Source organism: Haliotis rufescens, unplaced genomic scaffold (genome assembly GCF_023055435.1).
Source record: "Haliotis rufescens isolate VD_foot unplaced genomic scaffold, xgHalRufe1.0.p SCAF_15, whole genome shotgun sequence".
Taxonomy (NCBI): Eukaryota; Metazoa; Mollusca; class Gastropoda; order Lepetellida; family Haliotidae; genus Haliotis; species Haliotis rufescens.
The window spans coordinates 6,228,161-6,240,242 of NW_025963835.1; the positions used below are offsets into that span (position 1 = coordinate 6,228,161).

At 38.9% G+C, this 12,082-nt stretch overlaps 1 protein-coding gene across 1 annotated transcript in view; it reads right to left on the reverse strand.

The window, feature by feature from the left end:
- The window catches only part of LOC124135004 (BCAS3 microtubule associated cell migration factor-like), a 55,141-nt gene extending 46,954 nt beyond the window's left edge, over window positions 1-8,187 (reverse strand). Inside the window, exons 1-7 of the mRNA XM_046500157.2 lie at window positions 8,011-8,187; window positions 7,422-7,482; window positions 6,103-6,178; window positions 5,478-5,578; window positions 4,222-4,303; window positions 2,201-2,264; window positions 1,200-1,310 (exon numbers count right to left, since the gene is read on the reverse strand). Coding sequence (XP_046356113.1) covers window positions 1,200-1,310; window positions 2,201-2,264; window positions 4,222-4,303; window positions 5,478-5,578; window positions 6,103-6,178; window positions 7,422-7,482; window positions 8,011-8,078 — 563 coding nt within the window. The 5' untranslated portion in view covers window positions 8,079-8,187. The remainder of the gene's footprint in view (window positions 1-1,199; window positions 1,311-2,200; window positions 2,265-4,221; window positions 4,304-5,477; window positions 5,579-6,102; window positions 6,179-7,421; window positions 7,483-8,010) is intronic.
- Between the last annotated feature and the right edge of the window lie 3,895 nt (window positions 8,188-12,082).

Below are 12,082 nucleotides of genomic sequence, written 5' to 3' on the forward strand. Positions count from 1 at the left end.
GCCAGGGGAGAAGAGCAAGCCGAATTGAAGGGCGGTATTTTAAATTGACTGGAGCAATCTGCTGCTGGTGAAATGAGTGAGGGACCCAGATTGGTCAGACAGACCGAGCGCACATCGACCTGCATATTTTCTTGTGAAGTGGTCGTGAGTCGAAATATCGACTGTAAGGAAGCTGTCTGAGAGGGTCTCGTCTGTGACAGAAATTACAGGCTCCTCACAGTTGTCTTTAGGGCATGAGGAGCTGGTTTTAGCCTTGGAATCCAGCCGCTTTGGAATAGCGATCAGCAACGCTGCAGGTAAACTTTTAACGCCAAGTTAGTTAGGGAATGACATTCTGCACATCCAGGAACCCAGGGTGCACTGTTCCCGACAGTCACAACAATAAGTGAGGATCCGATAAGATACGTTTGAATTGTTTACAAGCAGAACGTTGTCTGTCCTTTTTTCCCATATTTATAGGCCGTAGGATACTTGACAACTTGGCGACGGACAAACAATATTCTCTGATATTACAAACACGTCACCACACGGTAGCGATGATTTGGTAGAGGTGTACATGTGGTCAGTTCAAGCAGGCACATCATGCATGAGAGGAACGTAATTGACCAACTTCTGGACGTAACCATGGAGATGCAGGGGGGCTTGGGTGGCTATCGTTATTTCAGAAGCTGGAAACATGATTCAAGTACTTTCCCACATAGGATCGAAGAAGAAGGGAGAAGTTCAAAGTGTGAGCTAGGATAGGTTGAAAAATTTACTCTTCACGAGGTCAGTATGTGAAAACAAGGACCCTCAGACCCATCCCGACCCCTTAGGCGGTCAATACTGATCATGTGACGAGTCAATATTCAAAGTCAGTGTCAGACACATGATTTGGGGGTCGCCGTTGAAATGCATTGTTTCACCACGTGGTACAGGTAAACCTATCAGAATACACGTTAGGTAACTTGCTTATCTCACATAAGTATCGTTAAACTGAAATGAACCAATGTTTATCCGAACCAATGTTTACAATTTATACAACAGTACCTTGAGATCTACCTTCACCTCACCCTTTGTTCTTGCAGCTCTACCTCTACATCCTGATCAGTACTGTCACTCGTCCTCTGTCTCTATAACTGGGTATACCACACCCACCAGACACCACCTGAGAGTTGGTTCTACCAGGAGGTCACCCAAGGTCACCTGAGGTCACTTACCTTTTGTTACTCTCTATGTTGAGGACTGGTAGTGTCTTGAAGGAGATGTGGTGGACCTCATCTCCTGACCTCAGTGAGACTAGCTTCACACTACAGAATGGCTGACCAGCACTGAAACACAACACCATCATCACCACATGGAGATAATGATATAATGAGAGGGGACGGGTAGCCTAGTGGTTAAAGTGTTAGTCTGTTATGCCAAGGAGCCAGGTTTAACTCCCCACCTGGGTACAATGAGTGAAGCCCATTTCTGGTGTCCAGTCGTGATACGAATGGAATGTTTTAGTGTACTAACACCCCATAGCCTGTCTCATATGAGTCTCCCATCTGCCCAGCCCTTTCTGTAATGCAAAAGCCCTAAATGAAGCAAGTCTATGTTTTTCTCAGGTCCTGAATCTCCCATTTCACTGGGGCTCCTTTTCAATTTAAATCTAGTTATTTGTTTCTATCTTTTTTTCAGAAACTCTAACTCTGACACCCTACTAACCATGCTTAATCACACACTCACTCATAATAAAATGTCCCTAACTCATTAATAATAAATGTTTGAAAATACTTCATCCAATTTTTTTCACATACTGAAATGTAAGCATACTTTATGAGATAAACTGACTAAATCTATTTCTTAGTATGCATCACATCTTGATACACAATTTGTGTTGTGAACACAGTACTCATCAGTATTCCAGCTGTATGATGGTGGCCTGTAGATAGACCAGTGATGGACATTCTGAGCAGCATTCCACATCATTGGGACATGATGACAGGCAAACAAACAAACACTGAGCCTGACCACCCAATTCTAAGCATCACCTCTTACAACACGCATAGGATGCTCGGCTCCAATACAAACCAAAATTCCCCAAGGGGTTCATGACAGTAGAATTAGCTTTGTCCATGTTGTATAGTGTCAGCGCCCTGTGCAATATCCAACTAACAATGACTGAATGTGTGTATGTGACACATGGTGTGTGACCACACGTGTGACACAGTCGTACCTGGAGGAGTCACACATGGCAAACAGCGGCCTCTTTCCACCGTAGGAGTCAATGTCTGCAAACACTGGAACAAAACACATAGCTTGAACTATGTATGACAACCTGCTTATAGTATTCATGATGTCACCGTACAACATCCATCATGGTAAGGCCTTAAGTAGGTTTGTTTGTTTGTTTAGTTGTTTGTTTGTTTGTTTGCTGCCACACTCAGCAATATTCCAGCTATATGACAATGATCTGTAAGTAATCAAGTCCGAACCAGACAATCCAGTGATTGACATCATGAGCACTGATCCATGCAATTGCTGAAGACCTATTCTAACCCATATCTTCACGATTAGGTGGGTGGTTGTGTTTGGGTAGGTGGGTATGTGGTTGGGTAGGTTTTAAGGTGGGTTGCTGGGTGATTTGGTAGGTAGGTAGGCAAAACCCTGCCACTATGTCTGAGTACTACTGTAAAGTGAGCAGTGTTTTATGTATAATTGTGTTGTTGGCCAGTGAGTACCACTTGTCAGCAATGTGCTGACATCATATAGTCCTGATGCAGTGACACTTGGATCCATCACAACACTGACATCATATAGTCCTGATGCAGTGACACTTGGATCCATCACAACACTCCTCATCATGATAGGTCATACACAACATCATCACATACAGAAGTCACTAGTTACCAGTGTTCATCAACTGCACCCACTGAGTATACTGAGATCAACAGTAGATGCACATCACACAACATCAGGAGAGTCAGTTCCTGTTACCCTGTAGACAGGTAACCAATCATTGCAGGAAAAGAATAACTTCATTAACATGTTTAAACTTTCCTTGTCCAGCCAATCCATCGTCACAATATGGCTGAAATATTGCTGATGTGACGTAAAGCATAAACTCACTCACTCCAGACAATCCATGACCAAAAATATGCTAACCTCAAACAAATTGCAAAAGAATGTATTTTAGTTGTTTCAAGATAGAACTGTTTGCTACATGACATAAAAAGTCCAGAAATATTCAGCATGAGGAACATTTTCAAAACAGTTTCCCTTAATCCCCCCTGTATGTGGTTTTTAACCACCTTGATATGAAACTGTCCGGTTTTTATCGGATTTGACTTTACATCTCTGTGTTTTCACATTATAATGTCATCTTTTAAATAGCCCAATCTCTTTCCAAATAAACGTCATCACAACGTGGATGAGCTTTTCACTTCCCTTTGCCTCGAGAAATTTCCATGTTTTCCTGATAAGGTCGGCTTGAAGGTCAACAGAAGGTTGTTGAAGGTCGACTGTGCCTGTCAATGAGGGGACTATACATGCTGCGAGCGTGACGAGCTGACGCCTTAACCACTAGGCTACCTCAGCACCCCGAATATCAAATGGTCAGCCCCAATGCAGCTGTGCCATGACATGGAGCTGTAGGAGATCTTTGTGACAAGTTGTTTGCTTTCAAAGCCAACAATGATGGGGTCAGAAAGGATTATCAGATCAAATACTGTACTCAGCAGTGTTCGCCAGTAACACTCACTTGTATGTATCATCTAACTTCAGTGTGAGGCACTGTTTTTATGACTAATGGATGTGTTACATCGGTATCTGGGAAAAGCTGAAAACTTCACCCGTTGGAAACAAACAACTCTCTGAAGTTAATCAGCCTTAACTTGTCTTTTATTACTGTAATTTGGTACACATTGTCGAATTAGAATGAAGTGATACCATCTAAAACCCTTTGTGGTCAGCACCATTGTGTCCAGTAGAGATATAAGAGGACCAGTAGATTTTTCTATGGGCTGGTCCTTTTGACCACTGACAAATTTCAGCCGGTGTCAAACACTACTCGGCATCTTCGAGTCAATGCTACACTGAAGGGCTGAGTTTATGAAACCAGGCAACATCTTTTTCATAACGTGTAGTTTTGTTGGTACAAGCACTGCATGTCTTTAATACTACAGCTAATTAATATTTCAACACTGAAATGTGGTATTGTGCCAGGTAACATCACTGTGAAGGGAGATAACTCATTACCTGGTTCAGGTGTCGGTAAAACCCGCAATATTCTCACAGGTCCCTGTCGGAGTGACATCACTTCCTGTGCCTCTCCATTGCACTGAAGATGTAAAAAATGTACAAGCACAGAAACAAGCTGGATCAAAGTTCTAGTGTCAATTAAACAGAGTGGATCATGCAAAACTGCAGTTCTAACTAGATTCAGAATACTCCAGCTTTTATATCCATAAATTGTGTCACTTTTTGGCCCTTAACATTTCAATTTGGATACAGACTATTAAAAACATGATACCTAAGAAACATGCATTGATATTTCAATGAGAAACTTTCATGTATTATTTTCCTAAAGTGACATTTCTTCTGCGGTTCAATATATTATTTGAGCTGTAACATGCTTCTCCAAAGCCAGTGAGAAGGCAGGGTTCTACCTTACACAAACTATTGGATACTAAACACATAAAAAAGTATGTCTGATTGAATCATTTAAACCAATTCAACTGACATTTATTACGTCATAAGAATTACAATTAAAAGATTCAAAATTAAGACGTGGCATTTCCCATTGTCTTCACTCAATCACACGTTTTCACTTGTTTCAGAGCATGTTAAATGTCACGCCTTCATGTTAACAGTGCAACAGGTCGCCTGTCTGGTCATAGTTGAAAATGGATCATCATCGAAGCAACATTTGTGTTCTGTGTGTTATGTTTTTCATACATACAAATCAAAATTCCCAAAAAAGAGGCGGTAAAGAAGCACACATCCTTCATATGGACAGTCAAAGTTCACCTTGGGTTCTCCTTACACAACCTGAAGGCTTTCAGATCTGTATGCTGTAGACAATACATCGATGCACCATGAGTTTTATCGCTGAGATACAATACACAATACATATTTTCTGTATCGATACCAGACCACACACTTGCTGAAATATTGAAATATATTACCTGTGACTTGCTTAAAGAATCCCCGCATTTCCGTCAGTCAAACATGGCAAAATGTGTTGTAATTTGAGTTCCAAGTTCTCTAATAATAATAGCCGCTACAAACATGTGACTACAGTTAGCTTTTCTTTTTGAACCTGCTCTGCAATATTTATTGTCAAGAAGAATCCATGCAATTTGATGTAAATATGTGTATCAGGATATGCATTGCATCATGACACATGTACCATGATATGTATTGTGACCTTGTACCATTTCACCCCTTATTCTAATGGGGGCGGTTTAAGTGTTCGTGGACTATTGCTAAAAGCGACGTTAAACCATACTCACCGTCACATGCCATATTTGGACACCGTTGCTGTAACCAATGATCAACAGCAGTGGAGGACCACCTGCTTCATTCACATGGAAGTTGGGGTTGTGAGACAAATCTGAAATAAACACCATTGGCGTTCTGACTGAGGCAGTTTAGATGATGTGCTTTAAACACTGTTTGGACTCATCTCATCATCCTAGCAACTAATATTCATAACCAGACAGTTCTACTTGGCAACTTGGCTGTGTGTAATCACAGACTGTGTTTCATGGTACATCCAGCTGGAGTATTGTTCACTGTTGCACACAACAACATTGACTCACTCAATCAAATTCCACAAGAATTTCCAAAGACAGAGCGAAGTGTATGTCAGCTGTAAGTTGATTGGTCAAAATGATACTCTCCATTGATTGGTTAGTTATACTGAGATGTGAATAACATTATCATGATTATGTTAGTCAAATCAAACATTCAGGAAAAAGAGACTGAATGTTTTTTTACAGTCAACATCAGTCAATAATATTCCAGTCAAATGAAGATGGACTGTAAATCATTAAGTCCTGACCAGACACAAATGACATCTGGCATATTACTGGCATCACATTTGCCATGCAATGTGTATCATAATAATTATCATACCATTGACATCACATCTCTCAAACTTCACCCACAGAATCTTGTCTTTGTCATCTGTTTTCTGTGTTCCACTGTATGCCTAGAACAGTAATAAACAACAGTCAATAAACATCGGTTAATAAATATCAATCAATAAACATGTCAATAAACATTGGTTAATAAACATCGGTCAATAAAAATCAATCAATAAACATTGGTTGATAAACATCAGTCAATAAATAACAGTCAATAAACATCAGTCACATACCTTCAGTCAATAAACATCAGTCAATACATCAGTCAAATAACATCAGTCTATGAACAGTCAATAAACATCAGTCAATAACTGTCAGTCAATAAACAGTCAATAAACATCAGTCAATAAACATTGGTCAATGGTCAACATATAGTTACCAACTGTAAGGCCATACTTTTTTAATTCAATGTTTAATGGATATATTCCAGCTTTTCTACACAAGGTCAGTTGAAATAAAAAAATAAATAGCTATGTCAATCATTTATTTATTTATTTGAATGTCAAACTGCAGCTGGCTTCCTGAATCACTGATAGTGATGTAGACATGGAATTTATGTATAACATTTTATATTGTATAACAGGGTCTATATAACTAGCATCTGTAGGGGCAGCAGGCCTGTGAAACAAAAATAAAAAATGTGTGGCCTAATGTAATTGCTGGAGCTTATAAACAGCTTATATGCAAACAGCCACAGATGATATCACTTTAACTGTCCTGGAACTAATCATGCTAATTGTGAAACAGTCGGACCTAATTATATTTAACATGACAAAAGTCATTTAGTTTTTTTCTAATTTTAGTTTTTATATGACAGTCATATTTTTTAACAATCTAATTGTAGCAGGGTGTGGAGTCATCCCACAGATGACATCCTTACCTTGTCAGCTTGCTGACAGGGTTAACCTCTTTGATCATGAGGACAAGGCGTCCGACCTCGGATCAGAAGGTCCGTGGTTCGGATCCCATCACGTGACTCGGAAATTTTATGGCCGCTACATTGGCACCCAACGTGAGGCTGAGCACGTTCATATTAAATTTGAGCAAAATAAGCCTCAGTACCCTACTATGCGGCCCGGGACGTGCCTTCTGTTGACGGGGGAGTATGCAGCAGGGCATGGAGTCATCCTACAGATGACATCCTTACATTGTCAGCTTGCTGACGGGGTTAACCTCTTTGGTCATTTGGACAGACGTCCGACCTCGGATCAGAAGGTCCGTGGTTCGAATCCCATCACGTGACTCGGAAATTTTATGGCCGCTACATGATAAAAACTAAAAGGCCTAAAAGGTTTCCTATTGACGCACCTGTACTTGGGGCACAACATCAGCAATCAGGTCCACCACACTCTCCACCACAGACTTGTCACTGGAGAAAAACAACCAATGTTATAACCATGGCTGAGAACGTCCCGAGGAAGAGTGTCATCTCTGTCAATCTGTACTAATCATCAATCATAGTACTCACAACTTGATCATTGAAATCACATATTTGACAAAGCAATGCGATCAGACTTGGGAGTTGGGTTTTAAATGCTGGTACAAACAGTATTTCAGTTATCAGCAGGTTATATATCATTGTACTATGTTTTTTTATTTGTTGTTTTGTTCTTTAACGCCGCACTCAGCAATACTCCAGCTGTATGATCGTGGTCTGTAAATAATCAAGCCTGGACCAGACAATCCAGTGATTAGTATCATGAGCATCGATCCTTGCAATTGGGATATGATGGGAAAAAAAGCATCACCAAGTCAGGCCCGCTAAATACAATGTTTATTCATTAACACAATGTTTATTCCTAATGCAGGATATTTACCATCCCCAAACACACTCGCGTAATAACCTCTATGTTTCTCATTCATTCAAAACTACAGACGAAATGGGTACTATTTGCACCTGTAAGCTTGGGGCCGCACTGATGCGCAGTTGAAACGGGATGTTCTTCTCGGAGAATCGGCGGCCATTTCGATCTACACGATCAAGCCAATTTTGGGGGCAAAACATCCACTTGTTACTTGAAAATACTTCGTCCTTACATTTACAGCTGATGTTTTCATAGGAAGTGACGTCACATGTTTTCGTCCCACAATGCAGTACTGTCAAAAATAGGAGATAACTCTTGTATGTACAAAAGCCGTATTTCCAAAGAAAGATGCGCATTAAAATAATCTTAAATGACGAAGTAATATTGATACTTCTGATGACGTGTTCCTCTAACAAAGAGAGAGAGAAACCTACATTACAAATGACGCTGTTTCTTACGCATTCTTACTTATTAACCAAACATAAGCATAACCTTGGTGTAGTTTGTTTCAAAGAGACGTATCATTTCAATTTATCTTTATTTATAACAGACCATATTCGGTATATATTATGGTCTCTGCTTATAACCGTAAAACTTTCATTCTCCTCTAATAAAGTGGAACGTTTCTCTCATTGTAATGTCCCTCAACCACAAATAATTTCCTATATAGTAAAGTGCACTAAAATAATACTCTAATTGTTGCTAAATGTCCCATCGCCAATTCATAAACAACTAAAAGCTGTCTTTCATGAGAATATACTTGTAAGGGAGTATCGGAAATACCACGTAATTGTACAAGATTTACATGTCCCGGCTTACGTTCGTTACGTTTTAAGATATATATCGCTTTCATTGCGTTATTTTCTGTTGTGACAGACTAGGATGTTTGATTTCAGTACAGGTTATATGTATACGGCCGGTTATCATGCATTGACCCTTACCAATAACAATAACCGCATCACATACCTGAAAGAAGTTAACAACAGTCAAAAAGTGATTAAATTTAGGCATATTGTATCGTTATACGTTTCAGATAATCTTACATTCAATACTTATAAAACAACAAAATACATGTAATTATTGATGGGTCGGTTCAAGTTCGTGTGATATATACAGTTTAAAAAATGATAAGTATAGTACATACTACATAGAGGCTATTTCAGGTGTCGAGTGAAATATCTTTTTCTCATCGAGTGACAAGTGACAATATCTCCTTTTCCGCCGTCACGAGATGAGAGAAACGTGATATTTCACGAGACATGAAATATCCTATTTATCATATATTTTTTGTGTAGTTGTCTACCTGAAAATAAAATTATTATATTACAACACTCACGAAGATCCGTTTAAGCCCCATGTAACTTGTTTGGTTTGGAAGCATTATGCATACTGTGTATGTATATCACGTGATTTCAAGTTGAGTTGTATTATTAGCTCAGGATTAGCGATCAAAGTTCAGGGGTATGCTTCTGAGGGAACATGTATTGAAATGTACGTTACAGATAAAGGAAACGAAGACAATGCTTGCTATAAAGCAGCAAACAGGAGAATAATTTATCTATCTTTATTACAACTTCAGTTATTCCAACGATAGACATGATGACACACAATTTGAAGAACGGACATTCAAAATTGGATTACCCCGACAACTGATGTTTCAAAATATTCGAATTCAATGAAAATGAATCTGGTTCTGTCAAACCCTTACAATGGTTACTCCAAAGACCCACAATTATCGGAGATGATATCTTCTGTTTTTGATGGCTACAACAATATATATCACACCACAACATGCGATTCGAAGATCTACAACAGTTGTAACGTACATTACAAATTTGCCGGATTTTGTATACAAGGCCACCATGTTTTCAAACAATGTTCTCAGCAGACACATTACTAATCAAAGCAAGGATATCTGAACAAGATCTTCACTTGGATAAAATATAGGTGAACAAGATAAAATAATTTTACTTCTTTCATTATACTTTCAGTTACGTTAAGAGATTGTGAAAGAAAAACAGATAATTGATGTTTAAAATGAAAGTGTCAAACACCTAGGGCCATCAGATTTAGCCAGGAACATTTATCAACACGAGCATGCAAATTAAAAAAAACAATGGTTCCTTTGAAATATAACTAGACAATTATACACTAGTAATGAACATTTCAACTGTAACGAACATCAAACATCCAACGAAGATATGTTTCATACTTAATTTGTTTGACTTAGTATGTGATTTAAGCCGCATATAACTCCCTTCATGTGTACCTATTTCAGATTAAATGATGAAACATTATCATTGTTATCACATCCTATTCCTAAATCGCTCCTCAATAATTTCAATGTCAGAAGAAATCAGTTTGAATTTTACCTGCGTTAAGATTTACATAACATTCAGTCGTGAAGGTAAAGTTGAATTCAGGTGGACAGGTTTACTGACTTCCATTAATAAAATGTTTGTGTAAAGACATTTGTCTTTAAAACATTATTAACAGAACAATAGTTTTCTCTAAATGTCAAAAGTTTGGCAGAAAACATCTATATTATCCAAAACTCACTTAATTTTGAAAAGGTTTCTTTTTATGAAATGTACGTTACATCTTTGTTCAGCAAAATGTAACAGTATTTCGTGTTGACATATAAATGCACTCATTTCTCATCTTGTTTAAGACATGTCCACTGGTTGTTACTCAAGATCACAAGCAAATGTAATAAAATGAACAAGAAGCACACTATCTGCCATAAGCATAACCAATCTTGGATGCTAGTCTGCAGCCTATGGATGAGTGAAGGAAGCACTTTGTAGCCTTAAGACAAAGCTAATTTCACGAAAATAGGTCGTTTCGTATAATTTGGTAACGAACATATCAGTAACGTACATTACAAAACGATTGATTAGGTTTGACATTCATCTTTTTAAACAAGATCGTATAAATAGCAGTAGTACGGTGGCCCATACCCGCCACTGGTGGGATCATTTCCCCCTATATGCCTCTATATTTTGCCAGATACTTTTCGTTTCAAATTGGCATACCATGAAAGACCAGAATTACTTCCAGATCAGTGCCCTGGCAATCGACAGGTTGGAGATTGTATCCGTAAGATTGAGCTTTGATTTTAAAGCAGGTATCACCTGCTTGATGAGCCATTAGCGGCCGCCAGATAAAATATAGAGGCATACAGTGAAAGATGATCTCACCAGTGGCGGGTATGGGCCACCGTACTGTAGTTTGAATAGATCCTGTCAGTGACTGTGGATGATTTACTTACGTTGTTTTCATGTTTGAGCCTGTGATTGGGTTTCTGTGAACGGTGACGTACATTTCACTTTGAAAATTACTATCCCATTTATCCTTATTATCATGACTATGAACCGTGTATTAATGAGGATAGCATTGTAAATACTTTGTTATGTATCTTGGTACTTTTGTCATATTACATGACAACATTTGCTTCTAATAATAGATCTCCCCATTGGTTATAATTTAGGTAACGGACATTTCATTAACTTGTGGGACACATAAACACACATTTTGAAAACTTCAGATGACAATTGAAGAAGTATAATTTGCGTGACCGTAGAGCTGTCAAGGTGGTGTATCAATGGAAATATACAATGCTGCATTATTGTGGCCAAGTGTTTCACTAAATGTTTCTTTTGGTGTTGAACTCTTCACTGGGACTGTAACGTACATTTCCTTTTTCCACACATATGGTAAACTACAGACACAATATCTGACTTGGGCAGTGATGTGGGGCAAAAAGCGACTTTCGTCTGACCAATGGATCCGTCTCCAAGTTCTCAGATTCGAATTCTGTCATGCAATACACCATGCTATGACTCGTCTAGCCCTCAGTCCTGCTGCTTTCAGCCGGTTCCTGACTGTTCTAGTGCTGAAACGACGATTGGGCAACCACAGCTGTTTCAGACGAGTATTTGTTAAAAAGGGTTCTCGGCGTATGAGACAAAGAAGGTCCCTGTCTTTCACCAAAGGTTCATCCCTTATCATCCTTGCCGAAACCTTTCCAAATGTGTAAGGTTATTCCTCTTCCAGTGCCTGTGAACAATACATCATCCAACTACACTCAACTCCTTGATATTCCTCCTTACTTTGCCCTGTCCTTTGATTCTCTTCATTTCCTCAGTATGGACAGTTCTTCTT